Source organism: Ursus americanus, chromosome 23 (genome assembly GCF_024610735.1).
Source record: "Ursus americanus isolate L20-20 chromosome 23, mUrsAme1.1.p, whole genome shotgun sequence".
Taxonomy (NCBI): domain Eukaryota; kingdom Metazoa; phylum Chordata; class Mammalia; order Carnivora; family Ursidae; genus Ursus; species Ursus americanus.
This window is the reverse complement of record NC_142149.1, coordinates 31173176-31186893: the sequence shown is the minus strand read 5'-3', so window position 1 is coordinate 31186893 and position 13718 is coordinate 31173176. Positions and strand designations below refer to the sequence as shown.

At 52.5% G+C, this 13718-nt stretch overlaps 1 protein-coding gene across 1 annotated transcript; it reads right to left on the bottom strand.

Annotated features, from left to right (window-relative positions):
* Window positions 1–11804: 11804 nt before the first annotated feature.
* Window positions 11805–12746, bottom strand: LOC123777130 (olfactory receptor 4D2). The gene has a single exon (XM_045773622.2). It carries the CDS (start codon window positions 12744–12746, stop codon window positions 11805–11807), a length of 942 nt encoding a protein of 313 aa, XP_045629578.2.
* Between the last annotated feature and the right edge of the window lie 972 nt (window positions 12747–13718).

Genomic DNA, 13718 nt, shown 5'->3' with positions numbered 1-13718 from the left:
GCTCCTGTTGGTGACCCCCTGAATGGCTTGGGGTACATCACGCTGCTCCTCGGGCCTCAGCTTCCATGCCTGTGAGATGGGGACAGTGAGCCTCGGGAAGGAGAGATTTTAAAATCATAGAGCGCTCCTCAAATGTGCCTCAGCTCCCCTGCCCTCAGGGAGCCAGTTGCCACAGAAGACAGGCGGCCAGGGTGGGGTGTAGGTACCCCAGGTTGCCCTCTCTCCAGGATCCCCCCTAAAGAGGACTCGGAGTGAGTTCCGCTCTCCCCCCAGAGAGGACTCTAATTCTTCAGCAGTAGTGAGCTGTTCCAGGGTCCGGCACAGCCGTGAGCTGCCATGGCCTGGGAGAAGCTCCAGACAGAACCTGGACCCTAGACCCAGCCCTGCCGCGTTGGCTGGTCTCTGGGAGATCTGGCCCATCGACTGCTGGAGGGGGTGATGAGAGGCGAGCAGATGGGAAGGGACCACCAAGGAGCCCTGCACAAGTGGTCCCAGGAGGGCAGGTTCCCAGGGGGCGTGGCCAGGCAGACCTTCAGGCAGGGAGACCCAAGGAAAAGCTAGGTCTACCCTGTGGTTGTCCTGCCCCTTCAGCCTGTGTTGTGCTGCCCTCCGGCAGGACCCTGCCTCTAAGCTCCAGACGCCCAACCCTCCACGGACAAGCACTCTCACAGCCCTGCCCTCTGCTTCCAGGCCTCTCTGAGTCTGCAGGAAGGCTCCCTCTGACAACCACAGCACGGCGCACTTGGGCCAGCTGCTCAACCCCTGGGCTGGCTTCTTCGCTGTCAGATGGAGGCCATGACTGTGTCTACCCGAAGGGAAGCCATGTGAAACGCCACCGCGGTGCCTGGCACACAGCAGGCGCTCAGTAATGCTGAGTAGGCCTTGTCGTTCGGCCTCCACGTTGCTTCCTGTAGCGAGCTCCCTCCAGGCTGTCCCACAAGCGGAGCAACTACCTTCAGGGTGAAGGCAGGAGGCAGTGAATATAAGGGCTCCGTGGCCCATCCAGGCCAGGGCACTGGAAGGAAGGGAGGGAGGGAGGGAGGCCTCTTAAGTTAGGTTTGTTCAGATGCCGGTTCTCTGGGCCCGCCTCCTCCCAGCAGAGTGGGCATTCCAGCTGCCAGGGCCCGGGCCCCTGGAAACCGGGTGGACTGACAGTGACAGAGGGAGAAGCCCTCCAGGGGCTCCCCAGTTTGGGGACCTGCACCCCTCTCCTGCTGTGACCTTCCCTGGGAGGCAGGCTGGGCCCTGGGGGGTCCTTGCCGGGTCACACAGGGGTTTGCTTTGACGTGTGCTGTTTTCTGCGGCCAGGAAGGAACACACCCAGAGACCAGAAGAGGGGTAGGGGCTGGGGCCCTGAGCCCCAAACACTCGTCCCAGGGGCTTTTCACGAGGCCCATTGGGACCTCAGCAAAGGGATTTTAGATTTTCCTTGAGGCTAAGTGTTGCCCAGTGGCAACCTAGAGTATCTGATACTGGGAGCAGACTGTTTTTTGATAGCCTTTCCTTTACACAACAAAATTATTTCCAGTAATCTTCATTAAACGAAACAGGTAATGGTTAGAAAAGAAATGTGTGGACGTCCTCTTATTAAAGTTTGTCTGTGGAATCATACCAGTAAAGAAATAAAAATAAAATATTAAAATATACAAAGGGAAAGAGTATTGGATTAATATTTTTTAATTAAGCAACTGTGTTTTAAATAAAGGGGCAGAACTACCTACATACCTGTGGTTTCCGTCTGTAGGAAAGGAAACAGTTTCTGTTTTCTTGATTCATTTTTTAGTTTTAAAATAAACAACTTGAAATTTTAAAAGAAGAATCAATTTCTGGGGCACCTGGGTGGCTCAGTCAGTTAAGCGTCTGCCTTGGGCTCAGGTCATGACCCAGGGTCCTGGGATCGAGCCCTTCCTGCTCAGCGGGGAGCCTGCTTCTCCCTCTCCCTCTGCTGCTCCCCCTGCTTGTGCGCGCTCTCTGTCTCTCTGTCAAATGAATAAATAAAATCTTAAGAAATAAATAAATAAAAGCAAGAATATGCAGCCCCAGGGGGGTTGGGAGGCGCCAAGTGCAGCCAAAGCCAGCACCGTGGCTTTGAACCACGCAGCCCAGGGTGCCCTGCAGAGCAGAGCGAGAATTCTCCTACACAACCTGCAGGGAGAATTCGGTGCTGTTAAAGGATAAGGAGTAAGGATGCGTTCATCCGAGGCTTACAGGCTTACGAAGCTTACGTGTATTGCTATTAAAGCAATAGTAACTCGCAATTGTTTAGAATTGAGAGGACAGAAGACATCTTTGGGGAGCAGCGTGCATCGTGACTGCTTAGCATCACTTAAGCAAGGCGATCTTCAGGAGCAGCCCGACCCTTTGTCTGCGTTATTAGGACTTTTACATTTCCTACAGACAGTGCACCCCTTCTTTCCCGCACGGAGGTGACCGCGTCCTCTGCCGTGTCCTTTGTACTGGTGCTTTGCCCCTTCCACTTGCCCTTGATAAAAGACAAGTCAGGAGGCCGTCAAGTCCCTCCTCACACACTCCAACTTTGGGTGCCTGGGAGAGCGCAGAGGGGGAGCATGGGGCTCTGAGCACCTGGGGGTGGGGAAGGGCTGCTTATGGGCTGTACTGGGGATGAGCCTGGTCCTTTCCAGGATTCTAGTGGGCAGCATCGTGGTCTCTGAGAGTCTGCACAGCAGCCCAAATCCTTCCATGTTTCCTGGCCTTGCAGAACCTCTCCAGCCTCCACTCACCCCTCCCCACCTGCTCACTACACTCCAGCCTTGATCTCCCTGATGCTTTCTGGAAGCACAATGTTCAGCCTCACCTCCGGGTCTTTGTAATGTTCCCTTTGCCCGACAAACTTCTACTCAACTGCACAACCCAGCTGAGAAATCACCTCCTCCAGGAAGCTTTCCTTCATCCCTTTCCTGTTCACCCCCCAACACAGTCTGGGTTATACCAGCAGAGCACTGATGCTTTTCTCAGCACATATCAGGCCATTCCAAAGGCGCACTGTGTCACCACGTCCAACTCCTGGACTGGCCCGGAGTCCTTTGGGGACCCCAGGCCTGATCTTGTTTACAGCTGTGTACCTAGCACCTTGCACTGGCCGCGCCCATGGCCAGTGCTCAGAAATGTTTGTGGAACATGAGTGAACCGGCTTAACTCCGTGAGTGTGCACACCCCCTTCCACCCTGGACAGGAGGACATGCCCCTTTCCCCACCGAGCTGGGATCCCCTCTTCCTTCTCCAGGTGGCAGTCTGGCACCCCCAGGATCTTGACCCTGATAGGCCAGGTAGGCGGGGTGTGGCAGGGGTTGGGGAACCGCCATGGTGATGATGTAGAGGCTTGAGCGGGCACTAGGTGCACCCCGTGACTATCCCCAGTGTGAGGCTGCGAGGCCAGGAGCCTGCGCTGGGGGCAGTTGGAGTGGGTACTGCCTAAGGGATGTGAGGACGGACAGTCAGCTGAGCATGGAGGCCTCTTGCTGAGAATATCAGAGGGGGATGCCCCCCAGGGCTGGGTGTTTGGGAAGCTGGGCTGCCTGCCAGGCGCGGGTGAGTTCTCTCCATCTGTGGAGTCCAGAGCTTGCTGCTGGGGATGGGCCAGGCTCTTACAGGCTGTGGCCCGCTTGGACCTCAGACGCTGGGGAGTCTTGCAGGAGAGCTCTTCCTCTGAAAGGGAAATGGGCACAATGAGAGTCCAGGACTGAGCCACACAGGAGGGAAGGATTTTTTGAGACCCACCAAAAAGACAGCCTGGGGTGACGGGAGGAGATGGGGCTGGTGGAGACTGGGAAAAAGGGGGCCAGAGCAAGGGTAGGGGTGCCTGTGGGTCAACCCCTCAATGGCTCTCCCTCCCTCCCTGGTGGCCGTGGGAGTATGAGGCCCTGGGGCACTTGGCACCGCTGGTCCCATAAGCATTCCGTCCCCTCTGCTGGCTCGTCTTGGCCCTCCATACAGCGTCTCTTAAGGAAAGGAGCTCTCGGACTCACACAGTCAGGTTCCTGCCCCCTGCCCCCTCCCCTCTCCTCCGAGCCTCCATCTCCTCTCTATTCCTTGCCTTCTAAACCCACTGGCTTTCAGCTCCTACAACAGGCCTGTGTCCGCCTACTGTGGGTTTCAACCATGAAGGCCCTTCTCCGTTTGTGCCTGGTGATCCCTACGGACCCTCCAGGCCCCACCTACAGGGAGCCTCTCCTGCCGCAGCCCCACCGGCCAGGACTCAGACGGCTGCGTTTTCCTGTTTCCTGCTCTTACAGCTCCTTTCATAGCACTTAACACCATTGTGACCATGCATGTAGTTTTGTGGTTGGATCTGATGAAGCTCCGCCCCCCGGAGGTCTGTACTCGCCTGTTCTAACGCTCACCGTAGCCGCAGCAGCGAGCACGAGGGGCTCACCGTAGCCGCAGCAGCGAGCTCGAGGGCTGGTAGAGCCGTAACAAGGCTTTGTGGAACGGAGGCACGTGCTGTGACCTCGCCCGCCACGGCTCTTGGGCCAGGAAGGGGATTTGTGCCTTTTCATCATTTAGGACCTGGTGCCCCTGGTCAGCGGCATTGATCTCCCTGGGCTGGGCCAGCTCTGGGTGAGCGGATGCTGTGGTAGGCCCGGCCCTGCCAGGTTGAGGCCCAGACCCTGGACCACAAGGGAGCCTTCCCTCCCTGGCTTCTTTTAGCTGCAATAGCCTAGAATCTTCCCGCCTGCCCTCCCCTGGCCATCTCGAAACCTCAAGATTCTGCAACTACTTTCATAAGAACCGTCCTCCAGCCACGGTGGGGCTGCTGGCCACAGGCACGATTGGATCTCTTTATCTGCTCAGCTCCAACGGCCCCCATAGGGACAGCTGCAGCCGAGCAGGGCTCGCAGCCTGCCGGGCCTTCTCCTGCTCCCGGGGTTTCTGGGAGTGGGGACCTGGGCCCTGTTCTCATGAGGAGAACACTGAGGTCTGCAGGGAGGAGGGGCTTGAAGCCTGGACTGGCTGGGAGCGTGTGCACATGCGTGTGCACGTGTGTGTGCACGCGTGTGCACGTGTGTGCTCCAGAGCTGAAGACTCTGCTGAGCGAGGCTGGAAACAACTTACTGTGGGGCCCTGGAGAGCTGGCCTGCACCACGCTGGCTCTGTGGCCTTGAGTAAGGGCTTGACCTCTCTGATCTGCTAGTTAAGTTGGCACTGAGGGGGAATGTTCAGAAGGCAGGAGCATTCTCTGGTGAGCATTTGAGAGATGCACGGGTCCAGACTGGGGGCTCAGCTGAGGGCAAGCACCCTTCCCTTCTCCTCCTTCCTGCCTTGGCATTCTGTGAGAGCTGTACCTCGCCTCCTCCATTGGACCAGAAACTCCCAGGGGCAGGGACTGGGGGCGGGGGGAAGGAGGATTATGGGCTTGCAGACAAAGCGGCAATGCAGTGAGTGAGAGGGCTCAGTGGGGCCTATGACCCACAAGGCACTGCCACTTGTGGGGTAACTGAGGCCAGGCTGTACCGGCTCCAGAGGGAGGCCGACAGCTGGCTTGGTGTGAATTATTGTCCTTGTCATTTGCCAGCCTGGGCTCCATGCTTTACTCCGCTCACCTGAGCCCTCGCTGCAACCCTGTGAGGCAGGTGCTGCCCCTGAGACCTGGGTTTTATTGTGAGGTAGAGCGAAAACTTGTCATGGTCTTGGAGCCAGGGTGGGGCTTTCAACCTGGGTCTTACTCGACACGCTGCTTCCTTCTCCCCCAAGCTCCCAAGAGCACAGGTGTGACAGCCTGGGAAGGTGACCTGGGCCTGAGCACAAATGCAGGCCTGGTGGCCCCTGAGTAGGACTCGGGGCAGTCTGACAGGCCACCCTGGCGACCCACCATACTCTCCAGGCTCTCCTGCTGCTGTGGTGGCTGCCCCAGCTGGGGAGGGGGGCGAGGGATGGAAGGCACTCTGGGGCAAGGGGAGACAGGAAGGAGCACAGAAAAGGGGAGGGGCTGGGTCCCAGAGCCTGAGAGGAAGGGCTGCACCCTCCTTCAGTCCCCTTGGCCTCACGCTCTGGATAAAAACCCCAAACAGTCTCTCCACAAGAGCCCACACTGATTGTTTGGGCCTCCTGGCATCTTGACACATCTCAAAAGAATAAATGCCTGAAGCCCGTAAAAATGTAGACACCCTGTTGAGCACAATAGTCTCTTGCCTGGGACACTTACAGTTTCGGAGTTCTAAAAATGCAACAATGGGGGCGCCTGGGTGGCACAGCGGTTAAGCGTCTGCCTTCGGCTCAGGGCGTGATCCTGGCGTTATGGGATCGAGCCCCACATCAGGCTCTTCTGCTATGAGCCTGCTTCTTCCTCTCCCACTCCCCCTGCTTGTGTTCCCTCTCTCGCTGGCTGTCTCTATCTCTGTCGAATAAATACATAAAATCTTTAAAAAAATAAAAATAAAAAAAATAAAAATGCAACAATGACTTGAGTGGTGTCTGGAAGGCTCAGGGGTAGAGCGTCTGACTCTTGATCTCGGGGTTGTGAGTTCGAGCCCCACGTTGGGTGTAGAGACTACTTAAAAAAAAAAAAGATTTAAGAAGCAAACGATGACTTGAAAGATTGTGCAAATCTTACCCCTACCCCCCCAGTCACAGCCTCCCCAGCATCTCTGGTGGGGGTGATGAGCTTGGGGGTGGCCCCAGCCCCTCAGCAGCACGGGAAGTGGCTGGAACCAGCGCCCAGTGTCCTGGGCGGAAAGCTTACTAGCCAGGCCTTTGTGCTAGGTGAGGGCCCCTCTCTCTCTTACTCTTCCTGTCCTACCCCACAGTGCAGTCTTCTGGTACTGTCACAGGAAGAGCAACGTTCTTCCCCGCAAGGCACAGCAGCCAAGCACGAAGGTGCTACTATTTAATGCCTCCTTGAGCCCTCAGAGCCCCAGAGTGGGCTGTTTCCTGAGTCTGCCACCTGTGCTGGACTCTGGGCAAGGACAGGGCTTAGCTTTAGTTACGTCCATCTGGGCAGTGATGACAGTTCTGAATGCAGTTGGGCCTTGTGGACTCCAATACACAATGGGCACAGGAACATTCCAAAAGAGATGGAGCCTTGTCCCCTCAATCCTCCTTCCGACACAGCTGAGGGCTTGCGGGTTGGTGGATACACTCCAGAACCAGAAGGTCAGAGAGGTCTGTTGTCAAGGACCAATATTTACAATAGCATTGTAAATATTTATTCTTTCAACAGATACTTGTGGAGAGCCTTCGCATTCCAGGTCCTGTGCGAGGCACTAGGGTGAGGAGGGGTGAGCAAAAACAGGCATCTAACGGAGGTGGGACATGAAACAGACATTGCCCGCTGCAGGTCTGAGGGAGGAAAAATCCTAGGTACGTTCCAATAGATGCCAAAGGGAACTCCTATATCCTCATGTTAGGAGACTTGCCCAAGGTAACAGCTAGTTAATTCAAGCACTTGAACTTGAATCCAGGTCTCTTTACTCCACGTCAAATGTTTAATCCCATCTACCAGGTCTGACCTCTATAACTCATTCTGTGCCTGGCAGCCAGCATGTCCTTTTTAAAGTATAAATTAGATCATGTTCCCACCCCAAACTCCATTCAAACCTTCCAAAGATTCATTGCATTTAGAATAAAATTCAAACTCTCTCCTCGACTGGCTCTTATCTATATATCCCTAGTAACTTACAATATATCCACAGGGGCTCTGGGGTGGCTCAGTCGTTAAGCGTCTGCCTTTGGCTCAGGGCGTATTCCCAGGGTCCTGGGATCGAGCCCTGCATCGGGCTCCCTGCTCCGCTGAGAAGCCTGCTTCTCCCTCTCCCACTCCCCCTGCTTGTGTTCCCTCTCTCGCTGGCTGTCTCTCTCTCTCTGTCAAATAAATAAATAAATAAATAAATAAATAAATAAATAAATAATCTTAAAAAAAATACATATCCACAAATTCTTTGACATTCCCCATTCAAAAGACGGAGTTTAATTCCCTCCTTTGAATATGGGCTGCACTTGGTGGCTCACTTCTGTCTAAGAGAATGTGGTAGAAGTGATGCTCTGTGACTTCGGAGACTAAGTGGTAGAAAGGCTACCTCCTACGAAGCTTCCACCTGGCTGTCTGTCCCAGGACACACGTCCTCGGAACCCAGCTACCGCGTAGTGGTAGACCAGTTGACTGCCCCGACTGGGCACCTAGCCAACACCGACATCAACGGCCAGACATACGGGCAAGTGAAACTCAAGTGACTCTACCCTCTTGCCTTTGAGGCTTCCAGCGGAGGCTCAAGAAGCAGAGATAGGTTGTCTCTGCCATGGCCTGCCAGAACTCCTGGCCCATGGAACTTGTGGGAGACAATATAGGACTACTTGTTTTAAGCTGCTAGGTTTGGGCTTGACTTGTTATGCAGTAGTAGATAACTAATACAACATCTTAGAGCTCGCCTCCTACCAAGATCCTCTTTGTTCACCACACTCCACTTACACTCTATTTTCTTTTACCCTTTGGCCACCAAGTTCATGCTTACCTCAGGACCTTTGCACTTGCTATTTCTTCTATCTGGAATGCTTGCCCATCACCCACATCTTGGCCTGACCGGCTCCTCATTTTCCAGATCTTTGCTCAGATATCCTCTCCTCAGAGAATCCTTCCCCAACCACACCTTATAATACAGCCCACCTTACCAGTCACATTACCCCATGCCTTTCCTTCATAGCTTTTATTCATGAAATTATTTATTTGTCCGTTTATTACTTATCTATCTCCTCACACTTCTTCCTTCCTCTTCCCAGCACCTCCTTGTGGGGAGGGTGAAATGATGTCTTTTCCTTATGAGAGTTCTCACTGCAGGGCAGTGGGTCTCCTGGTCCTTGTAGCTCCTCTGTCAATTCATGCCGTAGGGGAAGTCCAGGGGCCTGTGCGCCCCATTTCCACATTCTTGGGAGAGCTGCAAGGGGCTCTCTGGGCACATTCCCTGTCATGGGAGACAGGGCCTCCCTTTTCCCCCCTGGCCTTTGCCTCAGCGGTCACCCTACAGCCTTGCTGTTTTATTGACATCAATATAGAATCAGAGAGAGCATGAGATCCTCTCTTTCTGCTGCTCACACTCTCCTCCTTCATAAGTCCTCTGGTCTTCTCCCCTCTCTAGTTCTAATTCTTTCCCCAATTTCTCAGGGTCCCCCCATATCTCACACACACAACACACACACACACACACACACACACACACACACACACACACACTCCAGGTTCATGAAGGGCAGGGTGGTGGGAATAACCCACTTGGCAGGGAGAATTTTAGCCCCGATAGAGTTCAGAGTTGCCTAGGCATGGTACTTATTAAAGCACCTTTAGTCAGTTTTACTGTTTTAAATTCTCCACTGAGAAAGAACCTCTTATGGCCCGCTCAGGCATACTCTGCCCTTTCCTTGGTATGCCCCTGCATCCATGAGATGTGGGAGACATGGCTGTAGGTGGCTCTCCGGGAGGCATCATTGTCCTTGGTGCCCCAGCTGCTTCCTCTCCTGCTTTTGGCTCTCTGTCCAGCCCAGCTCCCTCAGCAACTGCTGGAGGTTCCTACTGGATTAGCCTCTGCTGCAGCCGCATGAGTCTTCACAGGATTCCCTGCTGCCTCAGGATCCCGTCCTTTCTTCCCTTGGGTCAGCCAAAACAAAGTCAGTTACCCTAAGAGCCTAGGGGTATAAAGAGGACAAGTAGGGCAGAAGAACTAAATTGGAAGCACTCAATAAATACTTGTTTAATGGTGTTTAATGGATGAATAAAAACATGAATGTCTAGACATAAATAATTACAAGTTCCTTGGATGGTGTCATTTAAGGAGTACCCTGTCTGTGCCTTTCATGGCAGACATATCTGGGAAGGGAGTCTGTCCACATACATGCTCCTTCTTTGGGAACAACCCTCACCCAAAATTCCTGCTGGAGGGATGGACCTCGATGGCCATGCTTATGTAACATGACCTGCACATCTCCTCAGCCACATGGGACATGTGGCCCAACCTCAGCCCATCAGATTATTCTCGTAGGGTTTTGGAATTTGAACCTGAGACACTGAGCTAGTTGACTGCAGAAAGCAGAATGGGGGGGCGCCTGGGTGGCACAACGCTTAAGTGTCTGCCTTCGGCTCAGGGCGTGATCCTGGCGTTCTGGGATCGAGCCCCACATCAGGCTCTTCCGCTAGGAGCCTGCTTCTTCCTCTCCCACTCCCCCTGCTTGTGTTCCCTCTCTCGCTGGCTGTCTCTATCTCTGTCAAATAAATAAATAAAATCTTAAAAAAAAAAAAAAGAAAAGAAAGCAGAATGGGAAGGTCTGGTTTCCGGGTTGAGGCTCCCATCTGAGTCATATACAAGATGGCTGCGTAAGGACAGAGGGAGGGTGGGAAGGAGGAGAGACCAGCTGTGTCTGCCCTGACAGCTTCTTATTTCCACAACCCACAACCTCATGGGGAACTTTAAACCTCCTCTTTTTATTAAAGTAGCCAGGGTTGCAGCCCCTTACGAATATAACCATAACCTACTTCTTTTCAATTCTGCCGAACAACCTGACCCCAAACCCAGTGTGAGAGTGAAGGAAACATATGATGGGTGTGTGGCAATGAGGTCCAGGAAGAGAGGAAGCAAGGAACACCAAGGAACTGGAGGCAGGGGGAAAACCCACATGGATGTAAAGACTGAACTGGCAGAAATCAATGTAGGGAGGGAGACGAGGGAAAAGGGGGTGGGGACAAGAGAAATGAGCATCAGCATACTGCTAGGGAGCATTGTCTACACACAAAACACTGCAGCAGGCCCCAAATGTATGTTTACAGGAATACATGAATGAACAAATGAACACATCTTCCCAATTCTATTTGCAAGAAGTGTGGAGTCTGAAAATGGGGGTGAGGAGGCAGGGATAGCAGTAAGTTGTTAGAGCCTTGCAGAAATGCCCCTGAATTTATGTTCACTCTGTTCTCTGTTTCACTATTGGGCATGTTGCATGGCCCTCTGGAGCTCAGTCCCCACCCTCTCCAAGCCTCCCTCACGGCACTGAGGAATTGCCACCAAACACTTCCAAAACACTACCCATCTGATGAGAGAAGAGATGTCAGGGAGAATGATAACAATGACAGTAATCCTTGCCTGGGTTCTATGTAAGGTTTATAAAATATTCTACGTGTTTTGGAATCTCACAACAAACCTGTGAGATGATTGGGACAGATATTGCTCTATGCCAGTGTGGTGAGGAAGAATCCATGAGTTCCAGAGAGGCCAGGTAGCTGCTCCAAGGTCACCGTTCTGGGAACAAATAGGTCAGGGGCTCCCAGCTGAGGGCTAAGGCGTCAAGGCCTGTGCTTTCTCTAACACTCTGGACACCGACCAAAAGTGGCTGGGAAAACACATAAACTAGAACTGCTCTCACCGGGGAAACAGCCTCCTCACAAGAGGAAACCATCCACCGAGAAGAGGAAAAGAAGGGTGTGGCTTTCCAGAGCCGTGAGAACACTTCTCATTGTAGCAGGAGTTTCAGAACTTCAGCATAAACCTAGACCACCAAAGACGACTTTTTCCCTTTGCCTAAAAATCTGAATCTGGAGTTGCTTAGTTTCAAAATCACTCATTTTATTTTTCTGATAGGCTCCATGCCCAGAGTGGAGACCAACACAGAGCTTGAACTCATGACCCTAAGATCAAGACCTCAGCTGAGATCGAGTCAGATGCTTAACTGACTGAGTCACCCAGGTGCCCAAAACTCAGTCACTTCTATGATGACCTCCACAACATATCCACACGCTATGAAGTCAGCAGATACAGTAGCTTTCCCTCCAGTTTACAAATGGAAAACGAAGCCAAGGAGAAGTGACCTACTCATTCTCGCTCCCTTTTACAAACCAGCCGGCGCCTCCCTAGTCTCTTCACTGCTGCCTGCACCTCCTGGTTCCTCAGGGTGTAGATCATGGGGTTGAGCATGGGGGTCATGACCGTGTGGCCGATGGACACAGCCTTGTCCATGGAGAAGGGGGTGAAGGGCCGGGCATAGAGGTAAATGCTTGGAATGAAAACCATAGACACGACCACGATGTGGGTGGTGCAGGTGGAAGCTGCCTTCCTCCTCGCCTGCCCAGAGTGGGACCTCAGCATCACCAGGATGACTGAGTAGGAGGCCAGGAGGAGAAAGAACCAGATGACATCCAGCATTCCACTGTTGGAGATCATGAGGGGCTCCAGGAGGGAGTTGTCAGTGCAGGCGAGTCTCAGCACTTGTGGGACATCACAGTAGAAGTTGTCCAGGATATTGGGGCCACAGAAAGGCAATGTGAGCATCAGAGCCAGCTGGACAATGGAGTGAACAAATCCCCCTACCCAACTAGCCACCACCAGCCCCACGCAATGCTGAGTGTTCATGATGGTGACATAGTGGAGGGGCCGGGAGATGGCAACAAGGCGGTCATAGGCCATCACCGAGAGGAAGAAGACCATGGCGCCTCCCAAAAAGTGGAAGAAGAAGAGCTGGGCCATGCAGCCCTGGTAGGAGATGGTCTTCTTCTCAGAGAGGAAGTCTACCAGCATCTTTGGGGCAGTGACAGAGGAGAAGCAGAGGTCTAAGACAGCCAGATTGCGGAGCAGAAAGTACATGGGTGTGTGGAGCCGGGCGTCTGAGGTCACCGTGACCATGATGAGGAGGTTTCCCACGACAGTGGTTGTGTAGACAAACAGGAACACCGGAAACAGGAAAAGCTGGAGCTCTGGAGTCTGGGAAAGTCCCAGGAAGACAAATTCTGATACCCACGTGACGTTCCCTGGCTCCATGGCATCTTCTCTATGCACCCAAGGAAACTGAGCCACAGGCATTGCTGCATGAAGTTACAACGTGCATTTCTAGTGTCTGGAGCTCAGAGCTGAGTTGTCCAGGTGTATATGATGGGCATCCTATGTAGACCGAATCACTAGGTTCTGATTAAATGGCCTTGTCTGTAGACACTTTACAAGTTGGTGCTATAATATACATTCATGAGATATCATAAAGCCATCCAGAGACATATGCAACGTGTTTTTTAAAGACTCCATGTGATGTAGTGGTGGGGAGACACTTGGAGTCCAACAGAATATCAGTTAAATTTCAGGACTTCCGTTTCCTTAAGATTTGATCTTGTTTAAGTTTACTTAATCTCTCTGGGTCTGTCTCATTATCTGAAAGTTAGGAATAAAAATACTTTATGGAATTTTCTGAGGGCTTAAATAGAATGACACATGCAAAGTTTCTAGAACGGTACCTGGAAATAAATGATAATCACTCTCTGGCTCATCTCCTCCTCTAAAGACATCCTTCCTTCTTACAGTCCAAAAAAAAATATTCTACCAGTCACTTTTCACACAGTATTTAACACATCATAATGTTAACGAACTTTTTATGTCATCTGTTTTCCCTCCACAATACATCCCTATATGATCCTATAGGAATATGGTCTCAATTTCACAATGTATTTATGTCTCTCTGTGCCCATCCTTGCTCACAGTCGGTACTTAATTACCTGGTGTTGACTGCTGGATGGGTGAATGGCTACGGGGTATGCAGGTCCCTGCCGAGGAGCCCCTGGACATGGTTGGACGCCTAGGATATCCAGTCTTCCCCACCCGCTAGGGTAAGTGTTCCTTTACTTGCTAAGGCAAGTAGCAGAGGGATAGGGGACTTTCATTAGATTAAGTAATAGATGACGAATATATTGCTTGAAGAAGTCTCAGCTCTTCCAGAAGAACTGCAATTTTAGAAAACAGTACTGA